The 23,831-nt window shown below is 56.0% G+C and overlaps 1 protein-coding gene across 5 annotated transcripts in view; it reads left to right on the top strand.

The window, feature by feature from the left end:
• The window catches only part of PDE2A (phosphodiesterase 2A), a 90,582-nt gene that overhangs the window by 47,173 nt on the left and 19,578 nt on the right, over positions 1 to 23,831 (top strand). For 3 of the 5 annotated variants that reach the window (XM_057750953.1, XM_057750952.1, XM_057750955.1), the window contains 4 exons: positions 11,639 to 11,728; positions 15,605 to 15,693; positions 22,779 to 22,888; positions 23,677 to 23,732. In XM_057750953.1, the coding sequence (XP_057606936.1) occupies positions 11,639 to 11,728; positions 15,605 to 15,693; positions 22,779 to 22,888; positions 23,677 to 23,732 (345 nt within the window). Of the gene's footprint in view, positions 1 to 10,603; positions 10,739 to 11,638; positions 11,729 to 15,604; positions 15,694 to 22,778; positions 22,889 to 23,676; positions 23,733 to 23,831 lie in introns of all 5 variants that reach the window. The other 2 variants (XM_057750951.1, XM_057750954.1) reach the window with 2 other exon arrangements.

The raw sequence follows: 23,831 nt of genomic DNA, 5'->3' as shown, positions 1-23,831 counted from the left end.
CGCTGCACACACCCAGGCTCACACGGAGATTGACAACTCACATCACACACACACGGGCACCCACATGCAGATGGCTCATGCATAGATGTGGCCTCAGGGGTGCTCACAGATTTACACTCTCACACATTGTCCCAGAGTCACAGACCCACATGCTTTCACACAGACATCCTCCTTGTGACCCAAGGGACGTATTCTGCTGTGGTCACGCAACGGCCCATAGGGACCTGCATTATGGACACCTAGTGGGCAGGCCACATGTGCTTAGGTCACCAGCAAAGCAGGAGTTCCCCACAAAGTAGGGGAAAAAGTCAGTTGTGATGAGTGTATCCAGACTTTTGCAATCAGAAAAGTCACACAATAACGTTTTAAGATTCATTTCCAAGACAAAATTTATATAAGGTCTGGGGAGGTTGGGGGACATCCTCATCTTTTTAGGATTTGGGGGCCCCTAAAGGACCTGCACAGATTCACAGGCACAGCAATCGCACGAGATCTCCTGGGCTCACATGTTTACCTGGCCCTGGGCTGTGTGTGTGCGTGTGTGCGTGTGTGTGTGTGTGTGTGTACACGCGCTCGGTGGCTCCCGGATCCTTGGGATATGAAGAGGGAGAGTAGGAGAAGTTCCAGAGACTCCGGATGTTTGTTCTGTGGCTTCCTGGGCCCTCCAAAGGCAAATAATTTTGGATGTTAGCCTGCCTGCCCGGGAGGGGTGGGGGGGTTGTATGAGGAGCCCTGCCTCTGGAGCCCCAACGACAGGGACCCTGCATAACGAGGCGGCATGACCGAGGCCCACGGCCAGCTTCCTGTGGACGCGTGGGCCCATCACCTCCCCTCTCCGGGGCTCTGTTTCCCCAGCTGAAAAATGGAGGCAGAGAGGAAATGAGACTGGATGGATTTTCCCCTGGAGACTGAAACAGAGAGACATTCCAGGCCCAGGGTGCAGAAGAGAAAACCAAAACTGGGGTGGGGAGATGGAGGGGCCAATAGGATCCAGGGTTCAGGGCAGGGCGTGGGGCCCCAGAGTCTGCAGTGTCTCCCCAACGTCCCCTTCCCTGGAGAAGGGCTGCACCTCAGAGCTTTTTTCAGGGGCTGGGCTGGGGGGCGGCAGCCCACCTTGCTGATCTGCCAAGGGGAAGAGTGGAGCGGAGGTGGGGAGGAGAGACCCCTGAGCCCTGAGCCCAGGACCGGGGAGCAGGATAGCACAGCAGGGGGTGGGCATCGGAGCAGACCTGGGCTGAGCCTGGAAGGACAGGAGAGGAGAGGAGAGGACATCCCAGTGCAGGAAATGGAAAGGGAAGAGCCAAGGCCAGGAGGTAGAGGGATGAAGGGGTGGGGATGCATAGGGTTGGAGAGTTGGGAAGAGGCTAGAGCGTGGAGCCTGGACCAGGGCATCAGTAGGAACAGCAATGGCCTCATCTGAGGTGCTTCGCAAACACCTGCAACAGGTCCTGGAGCTCAGAATCTATCCCAGGGCCCTGGGAGCCATGGCAGGCTTCTACAAGGGAGGAATACAGCACTGCAGGTAGGGGTGGGGGGAGGCTCAGAAAGGGCCCCTGCTCTGGGTAACAGCGTGGTTGGGAGCCCAGAGGCAGGGGCATGCCTGAGATGAACACTGCCCAGAAGATTTCTCATTCCAACCCCTAATACAGTGGGACTATTTTTAGGAACCATTAATGTGCTCACACATTCCTGCAGGGGCAGGGAGAAGGAAGGGGGCTGGGAGCCAGGGCAGAGGGAAAGAGTGGACCCTGCTCCTTCCTCCAATTCTGGCTCTGTCCTCAGGGACTTCGCCTCAAGGCTGGGGAGGCTTGAAGACCCTGGCCAGCCCTGCCTCCCCAGCCCTGTCCCCAGGGTCCCCTCTTGGCTCTTATGTCTGTCCCTCTGCCTCTGTATCAGTCTTTCTCATACTCACCCTCCCTCCCAACCTCTACCCCCCCGCGCCAGGATTTGGGGAACAGCTGGGATGGGCCAGGCCCAGAAGACAGAACCAAATACAGTCATGGGACCCAGCCATGAGGCTGTAGGAGAGACACATACCAGAGAAGAACAGATTGACAGAAAGAGGGGCAGACACGGAGAACCCAGGAAGGCTGGGAGGGAAATAGAGAGCTCAGGTCAGAGTCCAGACGGCCCCACGGCAACGGCAATGACAGCCCCTCTGTCTCCTGCTGTCAGCCTTGTGCTGGAGGAGATGCTTGGCCAGGCCTGCCCGCCCTTCACCCCCAGCAGCCCCTCCCAAGGTCGGCCCTTCCTCCCTGCCCTCTGCAGGCCCGCACGCACCCTGTGCCAGGCCAGTGCCATCCAGCATTTACCTCTCACTCTGGGCACCAGGTCTGGCACAGAGGGAGAGGAACGAGGCCCTGTTCCTGGCCTAGAGGAAGACACCCAGCCACCTCCCGCATCTGAGAAGGGCTCAGTCCATCCGCTGCCCAGGGCAGGGAACTGGAGGGGCCACTAAGACAAACTGCACAGCAGGAAGGGAGCCTGGTGTGTCCTGAAGGCCTCTGGGCAGAGACAAGAGCCTCCTGCCTCTAGGTGAGAGCCTGGGCAAGTCCTTCCTGCCTCTCCTGGTCTTAATCTACCCTCATCAAGCTGGGGATTGAGCTCTATAGGCCTGGGGCTGCTTAGACTCTCGTCCTGTGGGAATTCTCAGGAGGCCTGGGAGGAGGACAAGTGACCCACCCAGGAAAGCTGCCTGGAGGAGGTACCCTCACTCATGAGAGAGGTGATAAAGATAGAGCTCCTCTCAGGGGAGAGCCCCTTCCTCCTCACATGCCCCCCCTGCTCTGTCTGCACTGGGAGGTGATCCTCAGGCAGAAGGGCCTCCTGGCTTGCAGAGATGCCTTGGGAAGGTTGCTGAAAGTTCTCAGCACAAGGCACCCTCATACCTTAGGCTCCTCGAAGACAGTCACTGTGCCAGACTTGGGAGATTTTGAGAGGGCTCTGCTGACTCCCCAGCCTGGGGGCTTCCAGGAGTCACGGGTCCAGCCCTCTGCTTGGTAATGGCATATGTCCTTCACAGCCCAACAGCCCTGGGCGCTCAGGAGTCCAGCCGATCATTTTATAGCTCAGTAAACACCTCCTGACCCCTGTGATGGGCTGCATGATACTGGGGTTCTCCAGGAAGAATAGGGCACAACCTCTGCCCTCTAAGAGCCCCCAGTCTGATGGGGAGTCAGGTGGACAGTAGTGGCAACCCTGCCATCACGGGGAGCACAGACTGGCCTGAGAGAGGGAGCGGGGACAAAATGTTCCTGGAGGGAGGCCCAGAGAAGGGAGACTGGTCGCTCATTTATTCGTTCATGTACCCAATTGTTCCTTCAGCCATCATTTCCAGAGAGACATTAACTCTTTCCTGACACTGGTCCAGGGGGCCACTCAGCTCCATCCTCCTCTCCTTTTTTTTTTTTTTTGTTATAAATTTATGTATTTATTTGTTTATTGGCTGCATTGGGTCTTCATTGCTGCGCATGGGCTTTCTCTCGTTGCGGCAAATGGGGGCAGCTCTTCATTGTGGTGCGTGGGCTTCTCATTGCAGTGGCTTCTCTCGTTGCAGAGCACGGGCTCTAGGCTTGTGGGCTTTAGTAGTTGAAGCACACAGGTTCAATAGTTGTGGCACACAGGCTTAGTTGCTCCACAGCATGTGGGAGCTTCCCGGACCAGGGATCGAAACTGTGTCCCCTGCATTGGCAGGCAGATTCTTCACCACTGTGCCACCGAGGAAGTCCACCATCCTCCTCTCCCAGTTGGGCCACTGTGCCTGCCTCTCAGAGGCCCCTGCACTTGCTTTGTCCAGCTCCCAACCCACGCTGAAGGCCATGTAAAGGGCCAAGGCTGAGGAGGGTTTGAAGACATTAATGGTCATGGAACCCAGAGCTGAAGGCCAGCCAGGCTCGCCAAGTCCTTTCTCAGGGCACAGACACCCTGGCAGGGCCCCTGTCCTTGCTTGCACACCACTGGGGACAGGGAGCTCACCTCCCTCCTGCCCAGGCTTCTCTTTTGTGGTATGATGGACTCACAGCCAGCTTACACTTGCCAGCCCCCTGTGCCTAACTCTGCCCACACGTGCCTTTGGCCAGGAGTCAAGGATGGTAGAGGCATCAGGTGTTTGGGGCAGCCGCGACGAGGGCATGCTGCTGATGTGCTTGGGAGGAAGGATGTGGCGTCTAGGAGGACGTGCGCAGTGAAGCTGGAGGCTGCTCTTGGCTCTGCCATGTGGATGAGGCAGGAGGACATGCAGGGCAGGCAGGGGGAGGAGCCCTGAGCTGTCCTGGCCACCCCCAGGCCATCTGCCCCTCCCACACTCGGCTCTGGCCTCTCTCTCTGCCCACTTTGCTGTTCCCTTACCCCATCCATCCATTCCTCCTTCCTTCCTTCCTTCCTTTCTGCTTTTTAAAAAATATTTACTTATTGATTTATTGGCTGTGTTGGGTCTTCGTTGCTGCGCGTGGGCTTTCTCTAGTTGCGGAGAGTGGGGGCTACTCTTCGTTGTGGTGCACGTGCTTCTCATTGTGGCGGCTTCTCTTGTTGCAGAGCACAGGCTCTAGGTACTGGGGCATCAGTAGTTGCATCATGTGGGCTCAGTAGTTGTGGCACACAGGCTTAGTTGCTCTGTGGCATGTGGGATCTTCCCCAACCAGGGATCGAACCTGTGTCCCCTGCATTGGCAGGCAGATTCTTAACTGCTGTGCCACCAGGGAAGTCCACCCCATCCTTTCTTCACCAGAGACCCTATGCTAGGGACTGAGGGAGCCCAGCGAGTCAGGCCCTCGAAGAGCTGACTGTGCAAACAATTCCCACCTTCCCTCCCCAACTCCTTCCCCATCTCTTCCTTCATCCACTCCCAAACCTAGCCCTTGAGGAATCCAGGGGGGCCTGGGACAATCTGGAGGGCCTTTCAGAGGAGGCAGGAGCTAGAGTAGAAGCTGAGACTAGCTCAGAAGTGGTGAGGGGCCTGGGAGGAGCTGGTTGTGAATGTTGGAGGTAAGGAGCCCCCAGATGGGGCCGAGCTCATCAGGGAGGTGAGGGGAAGGGGTTGGGGGGTGGGGGGTGGCGCAAGGACCAGGCGCAGGTGTATTCTACAGTGCACGTGTCTCCAGTGTGGCTCGGAGGCTGGAGACGCGGCCCTGTTGGAGTAACAACTGAAGCCAGAGTCTGCGAAGGGCGGGGGAGGGGCGGAGAAGGGACTGGGGAAGGGGAAGGAGGGACACAGAGGAGGGAGGAGAGGAAGAGGAAAAGAGGGAGGAGGAGGGGGGGAGGGCAGGTGCTTCCTTGAGGGCTGGGCCCCTGAGCTCCAAGAGGCCCCTTCTGCACACCCTAGTCCCATGTCCCTCCACTGTCCCACCTCACTCCTTCCAGGACCCCTGCCTCTCCCGTCCTTTGGGACCTTCTCTGAGGAGCCCCCCTTATGTGGTGGAAGCGGCATGGACTTGCTGCCAGAAGATGGGTCGTTCTCACCTGAGCGGAGCGCTCCCCTTTGATCCTTAGTCTCCTCCCCTGTAAAACAGGATGGTCAGGACAGCCGCCTCCCAGGGTTGGTAGGAGGATGAGAGACCGCATGTGTTGCTGGGTCTCGCAGTGTGGCCCCTGAGCCAGCAGCAGCAGCAGCATCTATGAGTGTGTTGGAAATGCAAATTCTTGGCCTCATCCCAGACCTGCTATATCAGAAACTCCAGGGATGGGGCCAGCAATGTGGACGTTCTCAAGCCCTCCAGGGGATTCTGGTGCACAGGCAAATCTGAGAACCACTGATGGATGCTTCTAGCACACGGTGGGTGCTTGAGAAAGATGCCTTTTCGCCCCCAAAGCCTGATGCCCCACTCAAGCAGGCCCAGACATGTGAACTTGCCCACCTGTGGCCTGGGTCTCTCTCCTGCCGCTTCCTCAGATCAGGTTTCCCAGGGTCGCCAAGCCTCTTACCTCTATTTTTCTGCCCCCGGTCCAGCTCAGTCTTGTTGAGGGGAGGTCTGGGGCTGCAAGATCTTAGCACTCTTGGACAGCTCTTCTTGTATTTAAGGCACCAGTGTCTGGTAGAGGCAGCTCCTTGCATGGGTGGCAGGTCTGGGTGAGCAGGAGAGGAGGGAGGAGGAGGGGCTGCCTTTCCTGCTTCCTTGCTCTCTCTTGAGTCTGCAGGGCCAGGCACGCTGCAAGGGCTGTTAGAGCCACAGAGGAAGCTTGAGGGGCTTGGGCTCAGCCGGGGTCCGAGGCCCAGCCCACAGGGGCTTCTCTGGCCTGAGCCCCCAGGAAGCCTCCTTTGGGGGAGCTCTGCCAGCCACCCCCATGGAATGGATGGTCTTGCAAGTGCCAGGCACACACTGGGCACGGAGACAGATGTGCTTCTTTACCCTGGAAGGCTCTGTTCTCTGTGAAAAGAAAAGGCTGTGTATGACGCCCAGCAGAATGGGAGGCAGGAAGCAAAAGAAGAGATGGCATCTGCTCTGGCATCCCTGATTTCTCCTGTCATGGTCACCTTACTGAGTTCCCTCATCCTGTGGCTGCCTGTCTTGGGTCAGGGGCTTTCTCCCCAAGTTCTCAAGGTGACCCGTTGGGGGTTTGGGGGAGGAATGGGCAGCAGAGACAGGATTGGGGGTAGGGTGGACAGAAGTGTACGGGAGAGAGAGGGTGGAAGGCATCTGAGAGGAGAGAGGATTTGGAGGTGGAAAGAGATGTTGAGACCCTTGGAGATGAGACAGGAAAACAGCCTGTGACAGAGATGGACATCGACTGAGGGAGGCGTGGAGAGGAGACCCACTTGGAGAGATCACGGAGACGGAGCCTGAGAGAGAGAGACAGCCCCAGAGGGAAGCAAAGAGGAAAAGAGAGGGAGAGGGGCTCCAAGGTTCTGGGGGATATTGAAGGTCCCCCCTTTAGATAAAGGGACACCAAAGCCCAGGGAGGGGGAGCCCCCAACCCCAGGCCACACAGGGGAACCAGCACAGGCAGAGTTGGACGAGTCAGTGTGTATGGCCAGTCCTAGTAACACAGCTTGTCTTAGGAGGTACCTGACTGTTGGGTTTGATGTTATTACCTTTTTCTAGGCCGCTATGGGGGCACTAGGAGGCTTCCCTCCAGAGAGCGAGGGGTGGGCTATAGGTTCCAGGCAGCAGGGAGAGCAATAGGAGGGATGATGGAGGTGGGGAAAGACATTGAGGCTCGTGGAGACAAGACAGGAGAGCAGCATGTGACAGTGAGACTGACCTTCAAGAAGGCCACCAGGGCCTGTGCTGGTGGCTCCAGAAGGGATAAGGCCAAGGTCTCTGGCTTCAAATAATCCATTAATGAGTTAGAAGTCATTTTGTCCAGACCCTCTCCTCTGCCCAGTGAGTGCAAAAAGGCTGATCCAGCCCCAATGCCGGCTCCAAAGAAGCCCTCACTCAGAACAGGTTCCCCTTTCTTGGTACCAGGGGTGCTTTCTAGTGTGTGTGGGGAGTGGCACTGTCTACAGTGCTGAATGGACCTACCTCCAACCACAGAGCTGCAGGTAGAGAACTTGGAAGAGTAGGAAGGCTGCATCCACCCATCCGTCCATCCACCCATACATCCACCTACCCACCCGTCTACCCATCCATCCATACATCCATCCATCCACTCATCCACCCACCCACCCATCCACTCATCCATCCATCCACCCATCCATCCATGCATCCACTCATCCATGCATCCACTCATCCATGCATCCATGCATCCATGCATCCATCCATCCATCCATCCATCCATCTACTCATCCACTCATCCACTCATCCATCCATCCACTCATCCATCCATCCATCCACTCATCCATCCATCCATCCATCCATCCATCTTTCCATCCTTCCATCCATCCACATAACCATCCACTCATCCTCATTAAATTAAAACACAAAATCATAGAACTATATGTTGCAAGCTGGAAGGACCCATTTTTTACTAATGAGGAAACTGAGACTCGGTAGAGGAAAGGGCCTACTAAGGCCACACAGAGCTTCCATAGTCAATCTGAGACAGGACTAGAAATTGCTGCTCTTTTCTATACACCACAGATTCTTCCCTGGGGTCTGGGAAATTGCTGGTTGTTATGCTGATATTTATATTGATGTTTGTTCAAAAAAGCTGCAAGGGCAGGAAATGTGGCCTCTTTCACCCCACCCTGAGCCTGGCTGTGTATGTCTGAGTGTGTTTGTGTGTGCATGTGTGTACATGCCTAAGTGCGTATTTATGTGTGCATTGTATACAGGGTTGCATTTTTATCCGTATGTGTGCTTGCTTGTGTGAGGGTGTGTGCATGGCAATATGTATATGTGTGACACATGTAGATGTGCATGAGTGCAGCTATGGCTCTTTCTGTACTTTTCCTTTCCTTATCTTTTTAAGTATTCTGGGGTTTTAGCCTTTGGCTTGAGCCTCATTAGTCCCCACTTGGGCCTCTGAATTGGGAATTTCCCCACTTCCCATTCTCAGCCGCTTCCCATTGATTCTCTTCTCCCTTCTCTGGGGCAGCCACTCTGCCCTCTGAGCCCCCACCTCATGGGCTTTGGAATTTGACCTGTTTCCTCCCTGAGTTGATGCAGGAGGTGAAGTTGCTTTGAGATCTTGGGAAGAGTCAAGGAGAAAGTGACATGTGAGCAAGTCTTGAAGGCCAGGTATGAAGTGGCCCTTCCCAGCTGCGGTTCCTGTGCTCACCACCCCCCATCCTGGGGCAGGCAGGGCAGGGCAGGGCCAGGAAGTGGGTGGACAGAAGGATGTCAAGCAGAGCGCCCTGGCTTCATTGGCCGTGTCTGCATCCAGCCCACTCGGGCCCCTTCCCAGCTGCTGCCCCAACTCTCCCCAAGTTTCCTTTCCCGTTCCCCCCTCACCGCCATCATCCTGCCCTTAGCCTGAGGAGTCACAGAAAACTGACGAATCCAAGCAAAGGCCAGACAGGCACCCACCAATTCCAGTAAAGGACAGATCAGGGCATTTCCCAATCCAAGTAAAGGGCAGGTTGAGGAGCCACCAATCAGAACAAAGGACAGACTATTCTCTCCAAGCCTCCTGGGGAGGGAGCTGGGGGTCGGGTGCAGAGCAGGAGCAAGACAGGGGCTGGAGATCCAGAGCCGTGGGTTCTGGACCTGCCTCTGCCCTGACTGGCTGGCTGACCACAGATGGAGCATTGCTTTCTTTTGAGCCTCAGTTTCTTCATCTGTCAAATGGGGAGACTTAGCTGTCCTAAGCCTATGGCTTTGAGAAATGTTTCCCCCTACATCAGAGCTCACTCCATCACCTTGGCCCCTCTTCTCCAACTTCCACACTACACACACAAACTCCACTGGAGGGCAGGGCCCCTCAGGGCTTAACTTGTCCATCCCCACTGCCTCCAGGCAGGAACAGACCTAAACCAGCATCACCTTCTGGGGCCGAGCCCTGGGAACCCCAGTCTGAGGAGCCTGGGTTGGCAGACTTTATTTGGGGATTATTTGGGGCATCACCTCTTCCTCCCCTCTTTAGTCTGCAGAACTAACCTTGAAACGCCACAGTAGCCCATGTGTATACTGTGCGTACAGGTGTTGCTGAGTCCTGGGCCTGTGAATCCGTAAGGATGTAGCTGCACCTAGGTGAACCTGTACGTGTACCTGGAGGGTGTCTGAGGCAGGCTGAGGTGTTTCTGTGAGGATGTGAAGGTCTGTGGCTGTGTGGCTGGGTATATGTGGTACTCAGGGTGTGTGAACTGTAATGAGGCGCTCCTAAGTGTCAAAGGACAATTGATCCAATTTGGGGATCGTATTGTTTGGAACCAGAAGCTTCTGATGTCCTAGAACAGAGACATATCTTCATGACCAAAATATGTCTTCACTTGAGCTGTGAGGGGATACCAAAGGGAGATTGGGGGTTGAAAAAAGTGATGCCAAGTGAGCATTCGGAGAGAAAGCCCACTACTGCCCCCCCATCCTGGAACACAGGACTGGGTGAGTGGGAGTGGGAGTCAGGGTAGGGGAGGAAACGGAAGCTAAGAAGATGCAAGGTGAAATCTGGAGCTGAAGCCTGGAACCTAGGCTTCATCTGGATCCCAGTGCATGACTCCCCTCTGTAGTACCCTCTCTGAAAAATGGGCATCTAGCCATTTTTTGCATACCCCCATGTATGAGGAGCTCACTTCCTCCCCCTCTCCTGGTGGCCTCTGCCTGTGTCGCGTGGCTCTGCCTGGAAGAAGGTCTTCCATCCCACTGGGCCAAGGCCAGCCTCCTGTGAAATCCCATGGGTCTCCAGGCTGTCCCGGGGGCCACAGAGTCCAGGACCCCTGCCCAGAAAAGCCTGAGATATTGGAGTCAAATACTGAGACCCCCGGGTCTGCTCTGCTGCAGGCTAGGCACCCCCAGGTTCTCCAGGCTCAGTCACATGCAGAACCTGGTTTCCAGTTCCCTCCTTACATGGGTCACCTCCTCTGAGTGAGTCTCATCTTGTCCTTACCTGGGACACAGGGCCCTGGGGGTGATCTAATCAGCCTATGGATGTGGAGGAACTCTCATCTTCCTTTACTAACATGGCCTGCAGCCTCGGCATTTTAATATATTATCAACCACATTCACACTGTGGGCTCATGCTGAGCCTATGGTCCACGAAGACCCTCAACCTCAAATCGCTTTCACAGGAATGGAAGCCACACCATGTCTCCGGCATCCTACCGTCAGTCCCTTTGCCTTATGAACACAGACCCAGCCATCCACAAGGAAGACATCAGAAAGAACTTCCAAGGGCTAGCAGGGAGGGCACGGCTGAGCGGCTGGTATGAGTCACAATCCTGCCTTGGCCCTGGCTCCTCTGCTGCATTACCTATCTCTTTGATCCCCATGGTTCTGGCCAAGTTAACAGAGCGAGAAGCAGGGACCTTTCTTGTCTCTGTTCCGGCTCTCCAAGGACAAGGCCTGTTCCTGGGACGGGAAGGCTGTGAGGCAGTCAAGGCCGATTTCTCCTTCCCCTTGGATCTCACCAGGGGCTGGCCTAACCGTGTTTCTCGAATCTTGTGGGCTCACGCACCCCTTGGACTCTTGCTACTCCCAGCCCCTCACTAGGCTGAAAAGTGAGACTGGGTGAGACCACCTCCCTCCTCGGAAACCTGAGTGGGACCCAGATTCGGCAAATGTTCAGCTGAGCACCTGTGTGTCTGGGCACTCTGTGAGGTACTTCCAGGCTTCAGCCTGTAGGGGGAGGTAGCCGCAGCTGTCCCCAGTTTACAGATAGACGACTGAGTCTCAGTGACTTGACCAAGATGCACGCTGCTAGCAAACAGCGGAGCTAGGATTCAGATTTGGGTTTTTTATTTGCTTGTTCTGCTTTGTATTAATGTGGAAGTTCGCACTTTCCCTGCTTTGCCTGAGTTGTCCTTGGCTGAAGGACAAGAGACCAGGGGTCTCGTCTAGGCTTGACCTCTTCACTTACTGCGTGTCTTTGGTAAGTCCCTGGCCCTTCTCTGAGCCTCAGTCTCCCTGTCTGTAAGATGAGAGGACTTGGACATTCTAGCGCCTTAAGACTGGTTGGATTCTGAGATCCTAAGATCCTGCAGTTCAAGTGTCTGTGAGCCTTGGGCTCTTGTTCAAGCTGTGAGTTTGTGTTCTGAGCTGCCTGGGTAGAGGGGCTGCCCTGGCCTGCCTGGAAAAGGCCCTCACTGCCCTTTCCTCTCTTTCAGGATGCTTTGCTGAGCCTGGGCTCTGTCATCGACATTGCAGGCTTGCAACGGGCTGTCAAGGAGGCCCTGTCAGCTGTGCTCCCCAGAGTGGTAGGTGCCTTGCCCCACACTTCCCCTGCCCCCTAAACCTTTGCTCAGCTCCTTGCTGTACCTACAGGGTTGAGAAGGAAAGAAGAAGCAGGGTCCCCACCCAGAGGACTCTCATGGGGAAGTGAAGGATCTGGGTGAGTGTTCTGAGAGGGCTTCCTGGAAGAGGAGGACTGAACCTAAGCCCCAAAGAATGAACTTATATAGGAATCTTGGAGTCTATGGTACAGAAGGGACCTTAGAGCTTAATTGGAAAGATCATGTCTCAGATAATGGAGTGGATTCACCTAGGATAATAGCTAGGACCTAGTGGTGTCAGGTGGGGTTTGGAATATGTATAGCAGGAAGGATTGAGAGTAGACATGCAGAAGGGCTTCCTTGATACCAGGTCTGGGAGGTGCTGGAATGGGGCTCAGCCTTGATGAATGGATCTGTGCTGAGTTAAAGTATCCTGTCTGGAGTCAGGAGGCTAGACAAGATGTCCTCTGGAAACTTTTAAGCTTCTCTCTGACCCATCCCAGCACCACAGGTAAGGTTGCAGATTGAGGAACAGGTGAAGGGTGGTTGCTTGGGCCCATGGTCACCTGGTCAGCATGGTTTCCTGGGCCTAGAGTGCCTTTATGATGAGACTATGCCCCTCTTCAGCTGCCCCAAGCCACTCCCCAACCTGGCTCCAATGGCCACTCTCCATCCCTTAGGCAGTAGGATGGATAAAATGGCCCTCAAGACCCAAAGCAGCAGTGTCTCAGTTGTGCCGTATAGAGGGAAGCAGGGACTGTCGGTCTAGGGAGGGGGGCTCTGAATTACCCAAAGGGGCATGGAAGGCTTCGTAGAGGAGGAGATGCCTAAACTGGGTCCCCATAACCTGGACTGTCCCCACCTCCACTCTAGACATCAGCCACCAGCAGAGCCCACTGTGTCTGAATCTGCTGGACGGGTGGACCACCTGAGGCCCAGAGAGGGAAGGCGCTTCCCCCAAGATCACACAGCATGATAGGAACAAATGAGGCTTGGCACCTAAGCACCCCTGTTCCCTTCCCTCAGCTCTGCCTTTTCAAAACCTCCTGGAAGTTCAGAGCTCAGGAGGAGGGCTAATGAGTAAGCTTTATTGAGCGTGAAATTGGTAGGAAGTGGGTGATGTGTGGGCTCCCAAAATAAATCCTCCCGGAGATGGGATTGGGGCAACATCTGGCCTGGGGTGGAGAAACATCTGGAAAAGAGGAGGTGGAGAGGTTGGCAGGTCAGTGTCCGTGAAGCTGCCCTGGGAGTGGGGAGGAGGAGGTGACTGGCCTGTCTTCACAGGCAGGATGGCTGGTGGTTGTGCCGGCCCTGTACTGGATTAATCATATCCCCGAAGCTGGGGGTTGGGAAGACAGCTCTGGTTCAGGCGACTAGGCTCCTGCCTTGGCCCACCCCGGAGACCTGTATGAGCTAGGGAAGCCCTGACTTTGGGGAGCCCTGCCTTGATTGCATGGAGGGGCTCAGCCCTCCAAAGAGGGGTGGGGAGATGGGAGGTCTGTTCTACCCTTAGGGAGGGGTGGGGAGGTGGGGGAGGGGTCTCCCGACCCATCCAGGGAGGGGAGTTGCTGGCATCTGGCTCCCTCATCAGCACCCATTGTGGCAGGCAGCCGCAAATGCAGATGGTGCTGATGTGTCTGAAATGGTTCCCTCCTTCTCTCCAATACACTCAGCTAATTTTAACCCGGAGGGCTGTGAGTGAGGGGGTGGGAGGCAGATGGACACCCGGAAGTGAAGTGAGGACCTGTCCTCCCTGCCTCCCCATGCTTGGATTGCTCACCCCTCTCTCTGCCAGGCCAAGACGCTCTGTGTGACCCTGGGTGCTGGGTAGTGTCTTAAACTCTTTGCTGGGGGCGGGGTGGGGGTGTGGGGGGGGTGGGAAGCAAATCCTTCAGGCCCCTCCCAGGCTGCTTAAAGAAGAAAGAGGCTGGAGATAATGAGGCGCGGGTGGCTTCCTTCCCACTTATTTCTGCATCCCTGAACTCCCCGACTAGACCCTCACCCAGGAGGACAAAGGGCCTCCGAGTCTTCCTGTGTCTACCCTTCTCGCTCTCCTCGGGCCTATCACTTCCAGCCCATGCCACCCCTGAGCTAGGCTCAGGTTCTCTGGATGCGGCACAGGGACATCTCCTGGGGGTTGGGGGGGCGGTGGGGGCTGGCTGAGGACAGCCAAAGGCAACAAGAGTGTCTGTCCGGATTGTGGACTCTCACCGTTGTGAAGGGCAACTGCTTCTGCTGAGAAGGTATCCTCAGGTGGGCCTTTAACATTTAGCGCCAATGTCACCTCCTCCAGCAGCCCTCCCTGATACAGTCAGCAGCGAGGAGAGCCCTCCATTCTCCCACTGAGAATAAAATGCCTCTCAGGATGCTTAGCTGGGGACATGGGTGCCCTCTCGCTGGGGCGTAGGCCCTGCTCAGCATCTGGGTCTCCCTCACCACGTGCAGTGCAGGTAGTGGAGACACTCTGCAAGGCTGTGTTGGTTGTGGGTCCCTAAGAGGAGCCAGTCCTGCTTGGAGGGAATGTGGATTTTCTCCTGTGGGTCAGTGAGAGCAACTGCTTCTGCCAAGACGTGGTCTGGAACTAAGGCCAAGACTGCTCGGGGGGGAGCTCCGTGCCAGTCCAGTGGCTAGGACTCTGTGCTTTCTTTTCTTTTCTTTTTTAATATTTATTTATGTGTTTATGTATGTATGTATGTATTTGGTTGCACTGGGTCTCAGCTGTGGCTGGCGGGCTCCTTATTTGTGGCACGTGGGCTCCATGGTTGTGGCATGCAAACTCTTAGTTGTGGCATGCATGTGGGACCTACGTCCCTGACCAGAGATTGAACCTGGGCCCCCTGCATTGGGAGCAAGGAGTCCTAACCACTGTGCCACCAGGGAAGTCCTAGGACTCTGAGCTTTCACTGCCGAGGGTGCAGGTTCAATCCCTGGTCGGGGAACTAAGATCCTGCAAGCTGCATGGCATGGCCAAAAAACAAACAAAAAAGAAGACTGCTCCTCCCTTGGGGAGGGCGGATTGACAAGCTGCAGACTTGACATGCTTCAAACAGAGCTTTGATCTCACTCTGGGGAGTGATCATTCCAAAATACAAATCAGCTCCTACCTCAGAGGGCTCAGTAGGCCCTCCCTCCCCAGCAGCAGCCCCTCCCCCCAAAACCCTCTCCCAGCTCCCTTTCAGCTTAGCACTGGGCGACCCCAAGCCCACCTCCCGTACCCCCTGCCCCCACTGTCAGTTCCATCAATGCTTTGGGCTCTTTACACCTACATCCCTACTACTTGGCCCAGAGCCACTCTTCTGTGCCTCCCCCACTCCCTGAATGTGTCTAATTCCCACTCCAGTTACAACTTTAAGGTCATTCCCTCCAGGAAGTACTCCTGGCTTGGGTCACAGTGTATGATTTCTTGTAGAGTTGTTTGTGTATCTGAGGTAGGAGGGAAGCTTGCAGGGTGTTCTGAGCCTCTCCTGCAGTACAGCCGTGAGTGGACGCTCAGTTATTGTTTGCTGAGGCTGGAGTCTTGGCAGGGAAATATCTAAGGGTTGTGGGGTTGCTGGGGGGTGGGGTGGAGATGGGGGATTTGTTTGTACCTTCAGCCCTTCAGCTCTGCCCCAGTGCCTTGGAGGTGGGATGATAGGTAAGGAGCCGGCAGGGTGGTGGATCACTGCCTGCCCAGAACCCCTCCAAGAGGGACCGTGAGGTGCTGAGGTCGTAAGGGAGTTTTCCCACCCTGGCTGCACTCAGAATCACCTGGGGAGTAAAGACAAACAGATGCCCGTGACCTTGTCACACAGGCCTGTGTCAGGCTGGAACTGGGCGGCTGGGAGGGTCTCCTCAGGATCTCATGAGTGCCTTCTGTCCTAGGAGACTGTCTACACCTACCTGCTGGATGGGGAATCCCGGCTGGTGTGTGACGAGCCCCGCCATGAGCTGCCCCAGGAGGGGAAAGTGCGGTGAGCTACTCTCCACCCATTACCCTCTCACACAGTCAAGGGTGACTACAAGGTCTGGTCTGACCCTCCCCATCTGAACTTGACCTCAGCCTCCCTGCCAGGTGGGGTTCCTTGGCCGGGTCACTGACACCAGCACAGAGGGGAGAAGCGCTGTCTTCTCTTGTGTTGTGTTGGGGGAGCGGATGGCACAGGGAGAGTGCCAACTGGCAGGCTTTCTCCTGGAGAGGGTTCTAAATCGCCGCAGCCTCCTCAGAGCAGTCTCAGAAGGTCAGGGCTACAGTTTATCAGTTAGAACCCCAGCAGGCTACGAGAACTGCCTGGCAGGTTCTCACACAACCATGGAATTCAGAGTCACAGAATGCGGGACCCACACGGTGTCACCTCTGAGAACAGGGAGATCAGAGGCAGCGTCCTGCTGTGGGTTCTGGAGCCCAGCTGCTTGGGTTCAAATCCCAGCTCCCATTTACTACCTAGAGCGAGGTACTCTGCCTCTCTTGCCCTGGTTTTCTTGCTTGTAAAATGGCAATAATAATAGAACTTATCTCATAGTACGATTATGGGAGGATTCTCTAGAGGATTAGATGAGTTTCACACATGTAATACAGGTAAAACTGTATCCATAATGGATGCTAAGTGTCGGTTTTTATTTTCCTTATGATAGAACATTGGAATCGCTGACTTATTAGGAACATGGGCTCAGCGCCCTCTGGTCCCTTGACACCACTGAGCCTACTGAATTCAGCCTCCCTATTTTCTAGGTGGACAAACATCATGAGATGTGTCCAATGCCACATACCTGGTGTGAGGCAGAGCAGGTCTGGGACATGGTCTCCTGGCTCCTGTCTGTCTAGGGGACAGTGAAGGGAAGTGGAGCTTGCTCGATGAGAAAGTGTTGATGGGCAGGAGTGCGCGTCCAGCGGAGGGCAGGCCATGGAGGATGTGGGCCTTCTAAGCACCGCAGGGCCATCGTGGGCCCAGGGAGCACCCGGTTGGAAGCTGAGGGCCGAGTGGACACGGATGGGAGTGTTACCAGAGGTCAGCACTCCACTCCAGCAGGCCAAGCAGTCAGGGATGTAGCTTTTTCAAGTAGTAGCAGAGACTGGCAAGATACTCACCTTTCACAGAGGCCATGGAAAGAATGCCAGAGGTCCTGATGCTGGGGATGCTGGTGGTCCCCAGGCCCCTCCTGGCCCTTGGAACCCTGGATTTCTTGATGCTGTTCTCTCCTCTGGAGCTTCCCCATGAAAGGGGACGGTGCCTCTCCAGTAGCTCTGAGCCGTCCCACCTTCTGTTCTCCCATTCGATTCCCCCATGGGGTGGATGGTGGGTGATCCTGTCCCCTTCAGCATCTCCTGACAGCTCCTCCCCGGAGGACTGTGTGAACCAAGCCAGCCATGCCCCTCTCTGGCCTCTAGTGTCCCTTCTGTAAGACAGCAGGATAGGGCTGGGAGGTCTTCAGAATCTTAAGGGAAAAAAATGCTATCATGTCCCCTTTTCTCCTCTGAGCCTGCACCCCCACCCCTAATCCTCAAGAACTCTGCTTAATATAAGCTTGCCTGATCCAGGAAGTTTCCTCAAAGCAGCCTGGGAAGGCTCTCCTGGGAGAGGGATGCAGGATCATGGGCTCAGAAGGCAAGAGGTGAACATCCTTCAGGACTCTCTCTGCTCCTTAGCCTGTGATGCTTGAGCTGTGAGCTGGGGTGGGGTAGGGGGTGGGGCAGCCTGCAGTCCAGGCATCTTTGAGGGGCTCAGATCCCCTGCATCAGCAGCCCTTTCAGTGTCCCCGCCCCCAGCCACTTTGGATTCAGTAAAGCCTTTGGAAAAGGTACCAAGAAAAGCAATTAAAAGTGAATGTTCCAATGCAATTAGCCCAGAGTTGAGTGGAAATGGGGCAGCCTGCTGGAAGACGGGGCTCAGAGATCCCAGGAGGCTGAGGAGGCGAGGCGGGTGAGGGGGCATGAGGGGTGGGCAGTGGGGCATCCCACCAGCGAGGATTGGGGGTGAAGGTTCAGGCCAGTCCTCTCTTCTGAAGTCTGCGCTCTGCCCACCCACCATGTGCCACCTCCTTGGCTCAGGCTGGGACCGAGGCTTGTGGAAGAGGCAAGAGCACTCGAATGGGAGTCAGACAGGCCTGGATTCCAGTCCAGTCCCATCCCTGCCCCACTGTATCCCCTTCCAAACCTGTTTACTTATCTATGGAATGGAGCAAACAGTGAGCCCTGTCTATTGGCTTAATGAGATCATAGCTGCCTAGGGCTTAGCCCAGCGCCAGCACACAGTAGGAACTTAATGATTGCTCATTGCCCTCCACCCCCAAGTCCCAACACATTTACTCACTGGGTGACCCTGAGAAAATTACTGCCCTACCAGGGTCCTTCCAAAGGTGACCTCTGTGGCTCTGGCCCCAGCAGGAGATCAGGCACCAGCCCCAGGCTGAGGTGGAACCTGAGCTCTGGCCGTGCCCGGTGGAGGGGGTGCTCCTCCAGGAAACCCTGGAGGGCCAGCAGGGCAGGCAAACAGCAGCAGGTGTGAAGTGGAGGTGGGCCATAAATCCAGACTCGGCCCATGGTGCTACGGTGCTGTGGGGAGGCAGCGGGGCGATGGGCTGAGGGGGAGCGCCGAGGCCCCGCCAGCCACCCAGCCCCTCCTGTCACGGCCTTTCACCGCTTCATGGGCTCGCAGATGCCGTTTCATCCCCCAGTGTGTTTTGGGGTTCCCGCCTCCTTGTGCTTGTTCATGCTCTTTCCTCCCCTGCAAAGTCCTTCCCTGTACCTTCTCCATCTCCACCAGCCCATTTCCCTTCTCTGCCACGGCCCAGCCAGAGCCACGAGGAGGCCTGCTCCATACATCCCTGGCACTAAGGAGGATCCAGTTCTCAGAAAAGGTGTCTGGGCCTTGGTGGCCTCCCTCAGGGATGGGTCTGTCCACGAGAGGAGAAGATCCCTGGGCTGGGAGCCGGGACGACATGGCTGCAATCACAGTCTCACTGGTCCTCAGTCTATGCTTCTGTGCGGTGATAAGATGGGACGCGGTGACGTGTGCCGGCTGGTCCCGCTCTGAATCCTGAGGGCTGCAAGGGGGCTTCAGGGCTGGAGGGAGAGAATCCTGGCGGGCTGCCTGGGTGAGAGGCTTCCTGGAAGCCTTGGTCTCCCTCTTCTTTGTGTCCCGCCTCGATCTCCCAGCCTATTTCAGTCCCCAGCCCTGCCGCCTTCCTCTTCTTATTGTGTCTCCTACCATCTTAAACGTCTTAAACGCCTCTGATTATTCGCTGCTGAGTGCAGTGAAATCTGGGGCCTTTCAGGATGCAACAGGCACCACGCCCATCATCCCCAGCTGGTCGTCTCCCTCTGCTACCATTTGGGGGGCCCAAGGCCCAACCTTGAGACGTGTCTTCCCCAGAGCCCACCTGGTCCCCAATCACTGCAGAATCTGTCTGTCCCTCTGACTCGTCTCAAGGGACACAGGGAACAGTCTGTTCCTGTCTCTGGAGTCTCACATTCTGGGAGAGGGAAAGGGAGAGGGGTAGGAGGGTCCGGGGTCCTGGCCTGAATCATAATTCGTCTCCAAGAGAGATGAAAGGTGAGAGAGAGGCTGACGCCCCGGGAGACGGTGGGCTCAGTCAAGGGGAGGGGGCCTCCCCTAAGAAGGGCTTCAGAGGAGGGGAAGAGGGCCTGGCACTCTTTCCAGGCCATTGACCCCACCAACAGAGAGCCTTTTCCTCTACCCTCCGCTGAGCAAATAGTTGTTAAAGGGACGGAACCGTCATAAAATCCACGCCCGTTCCTCTCCCCGCTCTGTGCCCATCTGTCTTTACCTTCACTGGGGCAGCCCATGACCACCCAGGCACCCAGGGCTGAGCCATTAGCCTTCAGTCCAGACAGCTGGCCCTGGGCTGTGGCTTCCCCGACATCAGCCTGGCGGGGAGGGGAGTCGGGAGGGGAGGGGAGGCAGAGCAGGGGTCTGAGTGGAGCAGTCACGGGGGAGGTGAGCCGTAGACAGAGCCCCCAGCCCCTCGGAGTGCCCTCCCCCTTCTCATAGCTTTGAAACCTCCAGGGGGACAGCCGTTCTGGGAAGGCAGAGGGAAAGGGCTCATATGGGGGTGGGCTGAGGTGAGCATGGCCTGGCACCGCCCTGCCTGGGGCTGTGGGATGTGACTGGGCCAGGGGAGGGGGGCTTACGGAGCAAAGTGCCACGGTGTGGGGACTCCTGAGGGTGGAGGATCCTTGGAGGCCCCAGGGCTTGGTGGACGATCTGGACCCGGTCAAGGTGGACCTGCCCCAGCCCAGACTCTCCTCTGCTGCCCAGGGGCCGCTGAGACAACGGGGCCCTCACTCCGACCCGGCTTCTGTCTCTCAGATTCTTCCTCTCCCGTGAGAGTTTTACTCAGAAGCCAGCATGATCAGCTTGAAATTGAACCTGACCTTCATCTTGTCCTGCTCAAGTCCCTCCCAGAGCTCCCACTGTCCTCAGGATCAAGCCCAGCTCCTCAGGGCCCTGGGTCCCTCCATCCTTGCGCCCTGCTGTCTGGCCACACCAACCTCCTTGCTGTTGGACCATCCAGCAGTCACACATTCTTTCTTTCCTCTGAGCCTTTGCCCATGCAGTTCCCCCTGCCTGCACATCCTTTCCTGTTTGCCTTGATAACCTCTGCTTGTCCTCTAGGACTGAAAACTCAGTCATCTCCTCCTCCAGGGAGCCTTCTCTGACCCCACTTCTGTCCTGCACCTGGGTAGGCTGGGGCCCACTCTTCCTTCCTTTCTCAGAGCCCTCGCCCCTGCACTCAAGTGTGGGTCTGTATGTCATTCCCCCATGACACCTAGACTCCTCTTCTTATCTCAGTCCTCAGCACAGAACCTGACCCAAAAGGACTCTGTGGAAAAAACAAATACGCTGTGGAATGACTTTAAGTAGAATGTTCCCAAAAGCAGTTTCATTGAGAACACTTACCCTGGCTCTGGTGGAGGGGATGAATTTAAGGGACCCAACTGGAGACGAGGGGAGAGGAGAGGCTGCTGCGTGTTCAGGGGAGATGTGTCTCTGTTTGAGCTGGACAGTGGCTTGGGACTGGAGATCAGGGGACAGTTGTGAGAGATGCATGGGAGGTGACTCACCCATTGGATGGGGAAGGTGAGAAGAGGGAGGCGGCTAGGACAGTTTGTGGACAAGCTGCAGGGGACCCAGTGGGTGGTTGTGCTACTTCAGGGGAAGCAGTGGAGAGAATAAGTTTCTATCAGGACCGGGGGCCTCTGGCAACTTCAGGGACACCCAGGGCAGGCCTCCAGGATGCCTTTGGGGATCTGGGCTCTGGAGCTTTAGAGAGTGGAGGCTGGAAAGTCATGAGGCCATGAGCACAGAGTTTTGTGCAGAAGAGAAGAAAGTCTGAGGGCAATTCTTTCCTCAGGGTCCTGGGGGTGGGGCTGGGGAGGAGGAGGGGAGAGACCAAGGCAGCCCATGGTCTAGGGGTTGGAAGAGGGGAGTCAGGGGTCAGTGAGATGAAGCCACAGTGCTTACTGACCAGCAACGCAGCGACCAGCGCCACCTTGTGGCTGCCCAATAACCAGATTGTCTGAGGCCAAGTGGCTGGGTGGGGTCCATTAGAAGGGGTTTGGCTGAGGGTCACCAAGGCCAGCCCGCTGCCTCCACGAAGCCCCAGACTTTATCAGTTAGTCAGCAGGAAACGCGGGTGCCGTTGCCTCCTGCAACCCTAGATCCCTATTCCTTCCTGGGGTGATTGTCACAGTTGGACAGCTCAGAACTGGAGCCTAGCCCTCCAGGAAGCTAAAGGTCCAGGTGTGAGGGATGGAAGGTGGAGACACCATTGGCTATTGTAGTTTCTGAACCAAGGGGCCAGGAGTGAACAGGTTGCGTGACCCTGACTGAGGCATTCAACCTCTTTGGTCCTTGATTTCACTAGCCGCTGTCACCTCCTGATCTGGAGACTTGCAGGCCACCCCCTCTCTTTTCCTCACCTGACCTTTGCTGGGCTCCCCTGAGTGACCCCACATGCGCACACCAGAGTCCCAGCCCCCTAAGCGTCTCTTCTCTCCAGGCCAGGCAGTTCCTACAAACACAATTAGATGGAGGCAGCATGAGGGATGAAGAAGCCAGGACGATTAATCATCAGAGAGTGACATTTGGTGAAAAATCAGATGCTTAATTAAGCAGGAAGAGCCAGAGGCCAGGGGGGGAAGGGTGAGTTGTGTGGTGAGGGCAGAGAAACTCATTCTTCCTACCGCAGCCTCCCCTGTCTCAGTTCCCACCTGCCTCCCCGGTCCCATCACGCCGATGCCCTTTGCCTCCTCAGCATCCACTCTTACCAGTCCCTGTTGGAGGCTCAACCCCCTCAGGTCTTTAGGAAGACTCAAGTGTACTGGTTACAAGTATGGGCTCTGATGCCAAATGTCTGGGTTCAAATCCTGGCCCTACCACTTGTTAGCTGTGGGACCTTGGACAGGTTACTTAACCTCTCAGCACCCTAGTGTCTCCACCTGAAAAATGGAAATGATGATAATATTTAATCCATAGGGTCACTGGGAATTCTGAGTTCATCTGTGTAAGTTGCTTGGACTGTGTGTGGTACACAGAAATGCCCAATAAACTTCTAGAGTCCCCTTCCTGTGCTTTCACCACCAAAAGTTGCTCCAGAATGATTTTCTGAGGATGCTGATGTTTAGGATTCTACTCTCTTCACCCTAGTTCTCCCTGGGAGGCTCAGAGAGGTTAGGTCACTTGCCCAAGGTCAAGGAGTAGCTGCGGCAGGATTTAATCCAGACAGCCTAGCCGTGAGCCCTGGCTTTACTTGCTCTGGGGGATTTGTGCTGGACCCCGAAGGTGCCTTTCCCATATCTACCAGCAGGAGGCACCAGAGGCCAGATGGTAGCTGTCTGCTCCTCTACATGGGGAGGGCAGAGTCAGGTCCAAGACTCTTTTATTTATTTTTGCCCTCCTCATATCCACCCTACAGCAGGACAACTTGTCCAGATCCTCACAGATGTGCAGGGCTCCAGCCCACTGTGTGTCCCCGGGCTGGGGCCTGTGCTTCTTTGATCCAGGGACTGAGAGGTAGAATCATATCCCCTTTTCAGAGAGGCTGTGATCTCCCGGAAGCGTCTGGGCTGCAATGGACTGGGCCCCTCGGACCTGCCTGGGAAGCCCTTGGCCAGGCTGGTGGCTCCACTGGCTCCTGACACCCAAGGTAAGGGTTGGGAACTGGGCAGGGGCAGGGAGGGACTGTGGCCCCTGCTCCCTAGACCACATCTGTCTTCTATCCCTGTCTCCATCTCTCTGTCTCCTTCTTTCTCTTGCTCTGTGTCTCTAGCAAACCCGCCATCTAATTCTCTCACTATTGTCCTACTAACCTCTCTGAGCCTCAATTTCCTGATCTGTAAAATGGGAACAACAGAACCTACCTTGAGGGGGTGTTGCTTGTGCTGGTTGTTGATGGGCTGTAGTTGTGCTGGTTGTTAGATGGGCTGTAGTTGTCATGCTCTCTCTGTCACTGTCTGTTTTTCTTTCTCTTCCTCTCCATGCCCCCTGTCCGCCATGTCTCTCTGCCTCGTGTCTCAGTCTCTCTAGGTCTCTGTCCTCTGTCTCGATGTGGAAAGTGCACAAGACTGGGAGTCAGGAGACCTGACTTGCTGTGTGATCTTGGGCAAGTCACTTCCCCTTTCTGGACCTCAGTTTCCCAATCTGTAAAATAGGGGTGCTCAGCCTTACCTGCCTCCCTCCATCCCAGGGTTGCTGGGAGGATCACAACAAAGTTGTCAAGTGAGGGGGTTTCCTTCCATGTAGGGGTCGTTGCTGTGGTCATTTTTGTCACTGCCTCAGGACCCATCTCTCTGTCTCTCCGGGTCTCTGGGTCTCTCTGTGTCTCTGTCCCGGCCTCTCTCTGTCTGTGTCTTTGTCTCCCTCCCTGGGTCCTGGCTCAGTATCTCTGAGCCTCACTGGCCCCGCAGGACCACCTCATTGCCCTCTCCCCCTCAGTGCTGGTCATACCGCTGGTGGACAAGGAGGCCGGGGCTGTGGCAGCCGTCATCCTGGTAAGAGCAGTTGTGGGTGGAATGGGGGAGAGGAGAGTAAGGGAGGGAGCGCTGGATGGGGCCCTGCTGGGGTGTGTGTGTGTGTGTGTGTGTGTGTGT

Source organism: Hippopotamus amphibius, chromosome 9 (assembly GCF_030028045.1).
Source record: "Hippopotamus amphibius kiboko isolate mHipAmp2 chromosome 9, mHipAmp2.hap2, whole genome shotgun sequence".
NCBI lineage: Eukaryota > Metazoa > Chordata > Mammalia > Artiodactyla > Hippopotamidae > Hippopotamus > Hippopotamus amphibius.
This window is presented reverse-complemented; position numbering and strand designations above follow the sequence as displayed.